At 37.4% G+C, this 13971-nt stretch overlaps 3 protein-coding genes across 5 annotated transcripts; 1 reads left to right on the top strand and 2 right to left on the bottom strand.

Annotated features, from left to right (window-relative positions):
- Positions 1 to 719: 719 nt before the first annotated feature.
- Positions 720 to 2482, top strand: LOC136801748 (uncharacterized). Its single transcript, XM_067058408.1, has 4 exons — positions 720 to 829; positions 1259 to 1367; positions 1904 to 2047; positions 2261 to 2482. Exons 1-4 carry the CDS (start codon positions 767 to 769, stop codon positions 2407 to 2409), a joined length of 465 nt encoding a protein of 154 aa, XP_066914509.1. The 5' UTR covers positions 720 to 766; the 3' UTR covers positions 2410 to 2482.
- Positions 2483 to 2544: 62 nt separating this feature from the next.
- On the bottom strand, positions 2545 to 4984 carry LOC136801747 (uncharacterized). The gene has a single exon (XM_067058406.1). It carries the CDS (start codon positions 4504 to 4506, stop codon positions 2650 to 2652), a length of 1857 nt encoding a protein of 618 aa, XP_066914507.1. The 5' UTR covers positions 4507 to 4984; the 3' UTR covers positions 2545 to 2649.
- Positions 4985 to 8910: 3926 nt separating this feature from the next.
- LOC136801746 (uncharacterized) lies at positions 8911 to 13971 on the bottom strand. Of its 3 annotated transcripts, none has more exons than XM_067058404.1 (2): positions 12600 to 12880; positions 8911 to 11071 (listed from the first exon to the last, which is right to left on the bottom strand). In XM_067058404.1, the coding sequence occupies exons 1-2, from the start codon at positions 12674 to 12676 to the stop codon at positions 9226 to 9228; spliced, it is 1923 nt and encodes a 640-aa protein (XP_066914505.1). In that variant the 5' UTR covers positions 12677 to 12880; the 3' UTR covers positions 8911 to 9225. The 3 variants fall into 3 exon arrangements, with proteins under 3 accessions (XP_066914505.1, XP_066914504.1, XP_066914506.1); XM_067058403.1 differs by lacking the exon at positions 12600 to 12880 and adding an exon at positions 13801 to 13971 and having other exon boundaries at positions 9047 to 11071; XM_067058405.1 differs by lacking the exon at positions 12600 to 12880 and adding an exon at positions 11863 to 12250 and having other exon boundaries at positions 9047 to 11071.

The following is a 13971-nucleotide window of genomic DNA, read 5'->3' as shown; positions in this document are numbered from 1 at the left end:
CCTTTTGCCTCGATGGCAGCGAATTGTAAGTTGGTTCTTTATTTCTCGATTTTTCGCTCGAATTTTTTCGAATTTTCTTGAGCACTTTGTGATTTGATATATTTCACCACGTTGTAAAGTTGAATAAAAGTTTCAAGAGAAAAATAAAAATTACAACTGAAAAATACAAAAATAAAATACTATTGTATTTTTTGCAGGCTTACGTTGATTTCTCACTGAGAAACTATCAAACAAAAGCGAGACTCTATAGACGTATCTTTTGATGGGGGCTCTTTCAAAAATTGTTCGTACATGGGGGGGGGAGGTGGAGGATATAGTGCCCGGGGGTAGTGAAAAATCGACAAAATTAACATTGTCCGGGAGTAAACTTGCTCTGTTTGAGGATAATTTTGAGTGTCTGAGGGTCAATCAATGCTTGTCCGGGGGTCAAAAGTCACAATGTCCGGGGGGGGATTTTCAAAAAATGTTATATCCTCCACCCCCCATATTCAATTTTTTTCTGGAAAAGCCCATGACGTATTCAAATGACTGTGATTCACAAGATTTGGGATGCTTGCTAACTGCTGAATTGGATGAGAAATCACGAGACGTGCACTCACTAGAACAAGCTATGGTATGATGTTTTTTTTATTTACTGACTGACTTTTCATGATGCAGCTTGCATCTAAAATGTTATTTTTACTTCACAAACATTCCTTCAAATACTTCGTTATTGTTATTCTAATGAATATAAGTTGTACTTGTTTGTGTGGTTGAAAGACTGAAAATGAAATTATTTTTGACTGTCTTAGTGTTGGTCTACACTTTCCAACCCACCGCAATGCAACAGGTAAGGGAATTTTTTGACATCATGTTTTGGTTTTATCTTATAATGAAGAAATATTAGCAGGACAAATTTTGCAAAAAACTGGAGACAAACTGCGAAAGACAATTCAACGTATTACTTGTAAAGTCATGTAAAATGTTTTGCTAAAATCTCCTCACTTAACCCTTTAGTTTTATCTGAACGACAAGAATCATGGCGCTACTACAATCGTGGACGAAAATGGTGAAACAAGAGTAGATTTTAAACTTCACTGCTCTCTCTCCTCCCTCCCCCAGTGGCAATATTGAAGGGCAGTAATAAGGTCGGAGAGACGACTGTTCGCACTCAACATTGCCTTGTTTTCCCGGCATTTTCGAGTGTTTTTCTCAAACATTTCCATGCGATTGGTCCAAATCTCTCTCTCCTCTAACTACCCCTCTCTAACCTTTTTAGGTGTATAAGGATGACAAGAAATCATGGTGCTATTATATGACGTTCAATGGTGCATGTCAATGGAATACCCTGGTCCAAACTAATTGCCCTGGAACCTGCGCAAATAGAGGTACAAGATTGTTTTCTTGCGCTGAAACTAAAATAGTACTAAACCTATCTGAAGAAGTGGTCAAACTGGGGATATCCAGCTTTGCATTGGCGATTTATTTATTTGTATTTCAACAAATATTTGCTTCTCAAATTCGATCAAGCTTACCTTGGAGGTATTCATATGTTATCCTTGCGTTTTTAATGGTTTCCACCCCGAAATTCTTTATTGTTTTAAAGTACAATGTGCAGGATAGACAAGTGCAAGTTGATATGTTTTTTCATCAACACTGTTTCACTTGAATTATGACCTTATGTAATCTACAATACGTGTCGGTGGAGAAAAATCATTGAAAATTTGAACTTTACTGATATTTTGTTGTGTGCTGACACCAATAGGGTTTGTTCTCGCGCGAGCTCCGCTATAGGAACCATCCCGATAGTTAACGGGGGCACATAATACGCTTTTTTCGGTAATATAGTATTTGCGTCGAGCTTGATCTGTTAGGGTCTGATCTTCAGTTCCTCTAAACATTACTGGCTTTCATTTCTTTCCAGATGTGAAATGTTTCTACATTGAACCAAGGAGAAGGCGTGATTGCCATGGAAACGACCGCACCTGTGGTATAGGACGATACACAGGTTGTTGTTGGTCACCTCTAGAGAAACCCGGATCTGGTCCATGGTGTTATCATCCTGCAGGTATACATCGCCAGGATATTATAGGGCCCAAGTTTATTGATATTAAAAATAAGCTAACAGTATATTCGCGACAGGGTTTATTTATGTTTGCATGCTGTCATATTTGTGGCTTTTAGGATAATCTCTTGGAAATGACCTCAAGGTTGATTTCTCAAAGGGAACCTTTTTGCTAAACATTTCACTAATAATTTCCAATGCATTGCTATTTTTTAGCTGGCACTGGTCCTAATAAACCAGCTTACGGTTGCAGCATTATTCGTGCACTTGACAAGTACGCTCCTTCTGGCTATTATTATATCATGAACAACAAGAAGCAAGCCATTCGAACATATTGTCAGATGAAAGATTATGAAGTCAACTAAATGGATTGCATATCAATAAATTACATGATCGAAAAAGTAAAACTATTCTTTTCTTTTGGTTTATGTTCTAGAAATTTCCTTTGATTTTAATCTAGTTTATTTAGATTCTCAAGAAACTTTGCTCCTAGGTATAGATTCAGAACGAGACCTTCAATCGCACCAGGTTTAAAGAGATGGACTATTTTCTATCTATCTATAAACAGTAAATTTACAAAACGTACCTAATCATTACAAAAAATTCTACACTTCGAACTCCTTTTGTTTTGGCAGTTCATTATCTTTTGATATCGTGTCCTCGTTTTCAATTATCAGTTCGTCATAAGAATTATCTCCATTATGTAAATTATCTCCACCATATTCTTGGAGTGGAATTACCGTGGATGTGTTATTATTTTCTATAACCTCCGTCTTTTTCGGTGGAGCGACACTTTTCATTTTGAATCGACTACTCGTCGAAGGTTTTGGTTTTGCTTCGGATATTAAAGGCTGTCTTGAAGGAGAAGATAAAACGCTTTCACTTTCGTTTATCGAATCGTTCGGTGAAATACACCTTTCCGGTGTTTCAATCGAAAACGTTACTTCTTTTGTTTTTGGCGACTCTAAGTTCACTTTCGTTTCAATTGGTTCTTTTTGTTTCACGCTTGGTTCTGATTGGTTCTCATCTTGTTTCTCGGGATCTGATTGGCTCGTTGTCGGTGGTTTAAACAAATCAGCCAATCGCTTTTCATCTGGCGATGATTGATAACTTTCGATGGAAGAATTCGACTTCTGTTTATCAAATCGATTAATGGTTTCCGTGACCAGAACTTTCCCCGTCTTTTTGACGGCTTGAACACGTGAGCTGCCCTTGATATTTTGCAGAACGTCAGCATAAGGGTGATTTTGCGGATCAAACATATGGTGTTCGTTATCTTGGTCGGGATGTCGGGACGCAGAGCTCATCGTGCGATGAATGGATGCTTTGCGCTTCTTCCGACTGTTCTTCTTAAAGATCTTGCCACCGAAGATACCTCCGCTACTACTCTCACTCGGTATCAATAAATGATCGATTTTATCGAGTCCTGTATTCGGCTCAGGTACTACATCGATTTGCGCCGAAACATGGAAGCGGCCCACTGTGAAATTTCGATTTCGAACAACTTCGAGGTTATTGAAAGTCCAATCATCGATTGTTTGAAGTTGAATGTCATCCTCACTCATTCCGTCAAAAGGATCATCCAATTTATCTTGGACTCCTTGTAGTGCACCGAATACTGCTGCAACGAGTACTGCGATGTAGTAAGAACCCCATGCCCCTGCGTTTGATGTTTCTTTCCTTGACAGATAGACAAAATAGGGCGATAAGATGATAGGAAGGAACAGAATCAATACTTTGTTGAACGAACGGATGGAGCGAGGAGAGCGATATTCCCTCACTACGCGAAGTCTTTCAAAGGATAAACACAGCATATTTAATAAATGAATTACTCGGGATATGATTGCAGTATTGGAAGGGAGATTGCTCGCTCGCACTCTTTCAATCAGCTGGTTTGCATCGCTGAAGTCTTCGTACAAACAACGTGCAATATAACGTCTTCGTTCCACTTTGTCTGTCAGTAAATATTCTCTCAAGTTAAACATCATATTTTTCACTTTCCCATGCACGGAATCCAACCAATCGTCTTCTAAGCCCGCTGCAACTTTCCATTCTCGCATGCAGAAAAACCATAGCATTGATGATGATTTGAAGTTAGCTAAGTCTTCCAATACCTTTTCTCTCCGTTGAAAGTCAGTGTTTATTGAGAAAGCGAGCGGGAATACGATAGGTGAAACAAACAGACTGACATGGAAATCGAACGAAATGTCAAAATAATCGAAAATATAAACGGATAAAGCTGCTAACATCATCTGTAGGATTACCATGAAGTTGAAATTAGCAATAAAACTTCTGCAAATCGAGATATTGAACGTGTAGAGTAAAAACTTGTTGTAGTATTTCTTTCTTAGTCCTTGCATTTTCTCCTGTCTGGTGTGACTCCATTCTTGGATGACCTCCCGCCCATCTTCCTGGTTCAGGTCCCACTTTTGCTGGAAATTCATCTTGATTCGAGGTCCCATCTCGCAGCTTGTGTTTTATGTACTCTATAAACAAGAAATGAAATGATGAAATAAATCAACCTTCATAACAAATTACTTGATTTGATCAAAACAACTTGAACTAATGATTTACTTCGTTCGTACATCAGCATTTGAACTTTGTACTGTCAAGATATTGATGTTTACAATCTGGCAGACCGTTACCGAGGATTTTATATAAATAATGAGTAATTTCTCTTCCGCGAAAAGTTCCCACATTGCTTTAGTTTGTACACTCTTAAAAACCTATTTCCTATGCAAATCTGTTACAGAGGGCCTACGTCATCCCTTATGAAAGCCACTCATCCCAAAAATCGCTACAAAGTTTGCTATCATTGAAAACACTATAATCTTTTTCTACCACCGAAAATATATTTTGATATGATACCACCAAAACCATTTTCCTCCTCTCCTCACATCAAAACATGCGTTAGTTATTTCAGACGCTACTTATATAATTAAACACAAAAATGAACATTCTCTCTTCGTCATAATACCACTAAGCAAACTACTGCGCACTAACATAATAGGCTTCAAAGCAAAACTTATTAAAAGTTTTGACACGTGACATCAGCATGATGTTGGAGAGAAAAGATCTCTTATATTACAAACAAACCCTTTTCAGAATCGAGGGGAAAAGTTTTCTTTCGCTCAGTATGCCATATACCTCAAACATATCTCGGGCCTTATTCAATCTCACGCAACTTTTCCTGTTCATCGTCCGCCCTCTCGCAATCAGAACCAACATGATTTTCGTCAAATTCTTCTGATAAGAAATCCCTTATCTTAATCATCACTTGCTTATCAATCTCTAAGAAGTCGATCAAAACATCTAATCACGCGCAACACTTTTGTTTTTAGAAACATGTGGTCTGATACACTATTACCACAAGATGAGCAAGGTGCAAATTAACTCATCATCCCTTTATTTCCCTCCTTTTTTTACAGTTTTCCTTCTTACAGGAAGGGAAGAGGTCTCTTTTCTTCGTGTCTGACGATGATGATAACGGATTGAACTTTTCCAACAAAGAAACTTCTCAAGTCTCAATCCCCGAATCTTTTTATATTTACTCGCAGACTTGAAATTGATATGATGTTATGCAAACAAATCATGAAAGCTTGATGACAAATTGCGAAATGTTATAATTGCACCCAAACCCTACTCATCTAGCTGCCATGGCAACCGTTTAACGGTTATCTCTCAGAGATACTCACATCAAAACAGGATGCTGCCTATCTCACCCTTGTATCTTGTATTTCAATAAAAGCATGACATCTCATTAAATTCGCCGTTGCAGGACTCAAAGGACGTTGGATATGTGTGCCAAAACTCGTCAGACATCAAAAGCTCCCACAATAACAGCCAAAGCAACGGTATCGGAAATTGCTTTTCAAATGAATTCTGTCGACGTGAAATCATTTCTGCAGCAACTCCTGATACAAGAAAGCTTACACAAAGGGAGCTAAACAATAAACGAACACTTAAAGCAGGACCTTCTTTAACATTTAAAATGTTCAAAATTTTCACCAAAGCAAATGCCAGTCATCCCAAAGCATACTTTTACTTGATTGATGATATATCTACTTCACTATTTATAACTCTTAACCTTGATCCTTGAACCCCAGAAGTATTTTGTTGTTGTGGCGGTCAAGTTCAACGCAAAAGAACATCTTCTATTTAAGCAGCAAGCACTGTTCAGGGGGGGGGGTTTGTAGGGGTTCGAAATACCGTTTTCCCGTTAAAATTTTTGCTGAATCCCGGAATCCCGAAAATTGAAAAAAATAATAACAATGTCACACCGGTTTGTACAGGTTCAAATACCGGCATAATGACAAAAAATAAGGCCAAATACCGTTTTCCCGTCTTTTTTTCGTCAAATCCCGTAATACCGTACTAAAAAAGGGCCAATCCCGTCATACCGTAAAAGTACAAACCCCCCCCCCCTGTTCACTGACCTAGGGAGAAAATAAAGAACATTATGTTACACATAAGAGATATATTTCATTTTTCCTTGCATGACATCTGTATTTAAAGCAATAAGCCCTTATGCTGAAAAAAATTCGCTTAACCAAACCTATCTCAAAGATTCCTTCAATTTTTCCTCATTGCTTGTTCATATGACCTGAATATCCGAGATAAATTCATGAATAAACATTATCAAAATTGTGTCGAAAGAAAAAGAAACTGAGAATGAAAAAACAAAGAGCATTTTTTTGGGCTCAATAATATCTGTTCCCCATTCATTCATTCATTGGTTTATTGAATATTTGATGTTTTCTTTTGATAAGGAATCGAAAGTGTGAAAGGATGATCAATAATTCAACCAAAGTGTTTTGATTGAAAGCCACCTGCTTAGTTCAAAAATTGATGAGGAGATCTTTCTTTCAAAATCTTCTTCTTTTCACACGTGGTCCATGTCCTCCCTCGTTTTCTGAAGACACAGCAGAAGATATCGCAATGTCACTTCCTCAAAACTGGAGTAAAATTTGACGTGATGATTAGATAATCAACCCCAGTTCTAGTTCCCATTCAGAAACTAATCTGGCTTTCTGAAAACTAAACGAACAGCCCAGAACTGTGAATCAACATCCCCTTCAGGTCACCAAGCCCTCTTTTCTGAAACTCTTTCTGTTTTGACTTCAGAACACCAGAACCTTCTCAGCTGAAGTAAAGGTTAAATGTAAAGCCGCTGAGAAAATTTCGTTGAAGTACTGTTAAATGACACAACCTCTTTTTTTTTAACGGAAGCAAGTTTGTAACAAAGTTGAAACCGTTAGATGTATAAAGTAAGATTATTGATGAACAAAATTTTTTTCCATTTAAAAAGATGTACAATATTTATGAAATTACCACCGAAAACGCATCGCATTGTCATCGTGATGACGTCATCAAATCTAATTACTTTATGTTTTTGTCTCGTCATAAAAATCGAGCACCCTCTCGTTGTTGATGAGTCTCTCAAATGATCAGCAGAAAATATTCTAAATGCGTCTGCAGAAAACCGTTGCAAATAATAAATAATAATGTGGCATTCCGGAGGTAAAACGTATTGGATGAATCCTCTCAGTATTCCAAGCTAATTGTTACCGTTAGAAAAGGCTCAACTTCAACGCAAATTTATAGCAGAAATGAAACGAATTGATATGTCACTTACTAACTCTTTGGTGGTTTTGCTGCCACAACTCGGTATTTATTTCCAAGCATTGCCATGATACTCGAGACAAAAGGGTAATTCCCCGCAAAACTTTAAAACCGCAAACAATTTTTCAGTGCTGCAACTTACTTCGGGAAAGTACAATCATTAGAATACACCTTTCCCGAGTTTATTTCGACTTTTTGAAAAACACTATTCCAAAACCCTGCTCTACTTGCATTTAATTTAGAAAGATTTTACTACGAAATACAAAATCAACAAAAAAAGAATTATACATCCCTGTGTCACAGACCCGCTGGGACCCCAGCCCCGCTGGAAGATTCGGCCAGAATCTCATCCCCGGAGAACACCCTGCAATTTCATCCACACTGGGGAATCAACTTTGATTTCATCCCCATTCAAAATTCAAAGTAAAAAATTGCACTCCAAAACCATCTCCACCGAATTTTTCGACTTAGGAACAATAGAATGTTTATTCCCGTTGGTTATTCAGTAGAACATTTTATCCCCACTGTGGGAAAAAGTTTCACCGGGGCTTGTGAGACAGGGGTGTAATACGCGTATCTCCTATTAGCGGATTCATGTAAAAGAGTCACGAAAAACGTCGAGAAAGTCTCTCATTGGCTGAAATATTGCACATACAAGCATATTTTTCAAAATGTCCAGAGTATGAGGTAATCTTTGCATGCCTCCGCCAATCAAAAGTTTGTTTACTCGACGTTTTTTCGTGACTTTTGCATGAATCTGCTAATAGGAAATAGGTGTAATTATGTTAAAAGCTCTTCCGCTTCTGGAGATCAATTTTAAAGTTTTTTTTAAACAAAAGTATCCCATAGAAACGGAATAGAAACGACGCCCAAAATGAAATAAAGTGGATATGCTGAAATCGCCATATTTAGATGAACTTATTTTTTTTGGAAATACGTCGTTAGTTTGGGGGGGGGTTAGTTTGGAAGTTCTTTGGGGGGGCGTCACTCTCATTGTGGAAATACGTCGAAATATGGTCTAATACATTTTGACCATGATTGTAATTCGGACCTTGTGAAAGCGCCTTTAAACATCCAAACCCTGTTACCCTTCGTTTCCCATTTTACTTCTTTCAGAAGACGTGGTTGTCTGGCTATAGGGCATTATCGGGGAATTGCCTTTTTAAGAGAACTTTTTCTAATATTCTTCAAAACCTAAACTCTAATGTCAAGTAAAAATGAATATAAAAATGGTATTCTTTGTATATACAAACAAGGTGGTATTTGGAAAAGAAATTTATTAATAAACTAATTTTTTGTGGTTTTGATACCACCGTCAAAAAGATGTGAACTGTGAGGAAGAAATTTTTTCAGACTCGTTCAGACTTGAAAGGTTTTGAATAAGTAGGTTACTACGGTTTGTCGGGTTAAGAAATCCAAAATCCTTTGCTTGCAAGTGAAGTACAACAAGAAACAAGTGAAAATTCTCACAAGGAGCATACCTTCTCAAAATTCAAAATTACCGCTCAAAAACATTCCAAATAAAGGACTTAGGTCAACTAAGAAATTCAAAAAAATATCTAAGCGAAGACATTGTCTTCTTTAGTTGGAGGGCTGGAATCCACAATGACTTGCGTTAGTTCATCATCAGCGCTATTCACGCTCATAGAGGGTACTACACTCTTATGAAATCGTGCCCCGTTTTTCAAAGGTGACATTTCGAGTTTCGTCGTTTTGAAGCGATTGTCCTGTTCTTCTTTCTCTTTTTCTTCATTTAGAAGAGGTAGCCGACTGTTGGAACCACTGTTCAAACTATTTCGTTCGTCATAAGTGAATAACTCAGTCTCGTTTTGAAACTTTACACCCAAACTCTTTCGATGTTCACCTGTATCTGAGTCTTGGTCATTTTCGTTTTTGAGAATCGTGTTTAAAGAAGCTTCGGAGACGCTTTTCCGTTGAAGGTCCGTATCTTTCGGTGTGGGATGCGGCTCATGACTTTGTTGCCGTGCTGCGATCGGGTGGTGACGTACTGTGTGTTTACGTTCAATACGACTGTCACCTGACATCTTCTCAAGAACTTCTGCATACGGGTGATTTTCAGGGGCCCACGCTTGTGAAGTTGTCGAACTGAACCTTTTACGTCCTTCCTTCCATTTATCAGAGCCGGTAAACGTCTGACTTCGAACGACCGCGCGTCTCTTTGATTTTTGATTAAAACTTTTTCTGAAAAGGCTTTTCCCTGTTTTCCGATTATTAAACGGGCTTTTCGACGCTTTCAGAATTGGAGCTTCATAGTCAGACTCCGGGCATTCTTCAGCTTCTAACTCGTGTAACATTTGAACAATACTCTTCGATCGTGGTTTCTCGGTCTGTTCTTTCTTCACTTGAAATCTACCAATAGTATAAATGCTTCTCTCGGCAGCTGACTTCAAGGAGTTGAAAGTCCATTCATCAATTGTGTCCAAGTTTATATCGTCCTCTGACATTCCATCAAAAGGGTCGTCCAATTTGTCTTGGACTCCTTGTAGTGCACCGAATACTGTTGCAACGAGCACTGCGATGTAGTAAGGCCCCCAGTTTCCGATGCTAATCTCCTTCTTACCCAATCGTCCCAAATAAACGAAATATGGGCAAAGGATTATGGGTAAAAGTAAAATTAACACTTTGTTGAAAGATCGAATGGATCTTGGAGATCGATATTCTCGAATGACTCGTAAACGTTCGAATGACAGACATAACATGTTCAATAAATGTACGGACCTTGATACAATGGCAGGATTGGCGGGTAATTTGCTGGCGCGAACTTTCTCGATCAATTGTGAAATATCACTGAAATCCTCATACATTATGCGTGCTATAATGTCACGTCTTTTCATTTTATCTGTCAATAAATATTCTCTCAAGTTGAACATCATACTATGGACCTTTTGTTTGATGTCTTTTAACCAAGCTTCCTCCAAACCTGAAGCACTTCTCCATTCCCTCATACAAAAGAAGAAAACCATGGATGAAGATTTAAAGTTAGCTAAATCGTCCAATACCTTTTCTCTCCGTTGAAAGTCAGTGTTTATTGAGAAAGCCAGAGGAAATACGATGGGTGAAACAAACAGTCCGATATGGAAATTGAAATAAATGTCAAAATAATCGAACAACCAAACGGCACCAGCAGCTAAGATCATCTGAAGGATCACCATGAAATTGAAATTCTCAATGAAACTTTTCAATGTTGTTAAATGGAATGAATACACCAAAAAGCTCATGTACGATTTTCGTAATCCGTGCATTTTCTTGATGCGGTCGCGCGACCATTTATGAATGATGTGGCGGTCGTCTGATTCTTCGTCATCGTTGAATTCCCACTTATAAAACTCCTTCATGTTGAAGAGACTTGCAGATTCGGTGATACCAAGGGTTTTGCCAGTCATCCTATCAAGAAATAAATACATTTTGTTCAGTACCAAGCTCATTTCAGAAGACACAACATAATTTCAATAAGACCTGAATTTATACTGATCCTTTTGCTTTTGTCCAGATTATATGCATTTCCCTTTAGCTAGATCCCAACCTTCTCAGTTTGAGGTTTACTTTGACGTTTTAAGGTCACATATAAACAATAGAAAAAAGTCGGTGTACAAATTTGACTGAAAGGCATTTTCCGCTATTTTTTCAAGTATCTCTTTGCTGTGAAAGTCAATAATCTTTCTATTTTCCCATCAAACACTTTCTTACGATCCAAAGTCGAACACACAGTAATCACTTACTTCCTCATGGCTATCTATCACAAACTTTCAACAAAAATTCAGGTTGGATAATTTTCTGAAAAACCCTCCTTCAACAAGTGTGTTCAAATTAACTTTTAAGAACTGGTTTAAAGTTTACAATGTATTTTGATATTCGAAAAGTACTGTTTTTCACATTAACGTGTTAACTGAATATAATCTGAAAGGTTTGATTTGGACTTTCAGCCTCATTATCTTCCTTTATTTGCATAGTTCCCTGAAAAAATTCTCCAAAACAGTAGTATCGATTGCCTCACTCTCACTCCAAACTAAACAGCCACAACTATCTGATCTCTACTACAAGATATCAACTTGAACTCACAAGACAAATCACATTTCATTGAAATATAAGCAGATTCCGGTAGATTGTTTGATCGAAAGTTAATTAAAAATACTTTCTCTTTTACATAGTCAACAACCATGCTTTTTCTTACATACCCTATAAAGTGATCGAAATCGAAATATTTTGACGTCGGCCTGCTAATATCCATTTTGAAATCTCGACATAAACCACTTGATTTTAGAACGTTTCAGAATCACAGATCATAGAAAGTTTTCCTTGTTTTTGCTTCTTGACAACACTTCGAAACCTCTTCCTTAGCGATACTTCTACATAGCGAACGAACTTATCACGTCTTATCATCAAATCAGATCAATAAAACCCAAATAGAACGCTATGCTCGTCTGTTTATCTTAGATCCTTCGATAAACAAAAATTCCTTATACGGGCTTATTCACGTCTTTCTCAAGACAAAAACATTAATTATAATCTAATTTCGTGCTCTAAGCCCTTAAAACTAAGCTCTTGACCTAGTAACAAATGTCTGGTCCTAATTATCATCAACTCAACGTCACAAAATGTAAATAATAACAATAAAACCTTTAAATATAAACTAATATTCAATGGTCTTTCTTTTATTTTCTGACGAAATTTTGAACCAAGAAAAAATTACGGTTATTTTCCCTCTCGAACTAAATTTTCTTGAAAGACATAAACCATCGCTGCTAAAGCAAGAATGACAATGCTATCTTCAAAAAAACAATTTTCAAAAATAAATTGTTTAGAGGACGAATTTTTCTTCGTTAAATTTCTTAATGACAAGAAACGTCATTAAAAATTACGGAAGCCAAAAGGATGAGTGACGTCATAATCGTTTCATTGATTGACAACTTACATCCCAATAGAGTCTTGGACAAATCCATCCTTCGTTTTCACATCATTCTTCTTCTTATGCTTCGACAAAATCTTCATTTTTCAACAAATTCACTTCAAACAAATTCACGCAACAACAAAAATTTCTTTAGGCCAACTTTCCCTTTCACCTTACTACAAAATCAACATCAACTTTTTTTTAAAGAATTTGCTCAAATGTTTGTAAAGCTGTTGAAATATGACCTCCACTTGACAAGAGTTTACATAACTCAACAACTCAACGACCATTTAAAACTGATTTCTCAGCTCATCATCCAACATTTTAAATATATCTCAACTGCTGGCACAGGGTGAGCGAAAAGAGATTTATCATTATGATACAAAGCATCCATCATTTATTATGAAAAAGTCGTACATATATAAATTCATGAAAAATACCACATAAATGCTCTTCTGTTGTGATGTTAAACAGTACCACCTTCTACTCAATACAATTTCACCATTTACACCCCATATCAATGATTCAACTCTTTTAGAAAAAAAAATGCGGACACTCCATTTTTGAGCGGCAGCATATGGTGCCGAAAAAACTTGAGCTCGCTCACTGGGAATGACACTCAAACTTTTATATGAGAATCGGTGTTGACCTGTAAACGGTAGAATTTAAACCCCTGAAACCCCCTCCCCTATGTTATTAAAATCTAAAACGTCATCCATCACCATTGACGGATACTGTAGCTCCTTCAACTGATCAAATTTGCATTTAAAAAATCTTAAGGGTCAACTAAGGGTTTTCCCTTGACTACACCTCTAGTGACCCTAAGTCAGAATCGCAGACCTTTACAAAACTGCAGGTATTATAGGAGCACGAATTCGTTAGTGGATGTCAGCAGCCTAAAAGGTTTTCACAGCTTCATAAGGGTAATACTCTGAACATTTAAGTTAAACCAAGCATTTATTGGGTTTACCAATGTTCCCCACGAAGCGGTTTTCGTGATGGCGTGATAGCGACCTTTTTCTTGCGTGATTACGTGATTCGGAAATTTTTTCTTTGTGACTGCGTGATCAGAGGTCAAAGCGTGATCGTGATTCAAAAGATTTTTGAGCCGTGATGCCTAATTTTTTGAATTTCTTGCTGATTTACGTGATCGTGATTGAAGACAAAAAAATTGCTGGCATCGTGATCAGACTTACCACTGGTGGGGGGGTTCACCAATGCTTACCTTACAAAGAGGTGGTTCATCATGGATTTTTCATAACTAGTGCAGCTCAATTTCTTTTGTGAAGCAGTTTGTTTGACATGTCGCCACATCCTGGATAACTCCTCTTCAGATTTTATTCTACTCTCCTCTTTTTGGTGACCTTCGCTTCCTTCCTATCTCTCTCAAACTCTT

This window comes from Clytia hemisphaerica, unplaced genomic scaffold (genome assembly GCF_902728285.1).
Source record: "Clytia hemisphaerica strain Z4C2 unplaced genomic scaffold, Clytia hemisphaerica genome assembly, whole genome shotgun sequence".
NCBI lineage: Eukaryota > Metazoa > Cnidaria > Hydrozoa > Leptothecata > Clytiidae > Clytia > Clytia hemisphaerica.
Note: the sequence above shows the minus strand (reverse complement) of the source record. Positions and strands in the feature narration are given on the sequence as shown.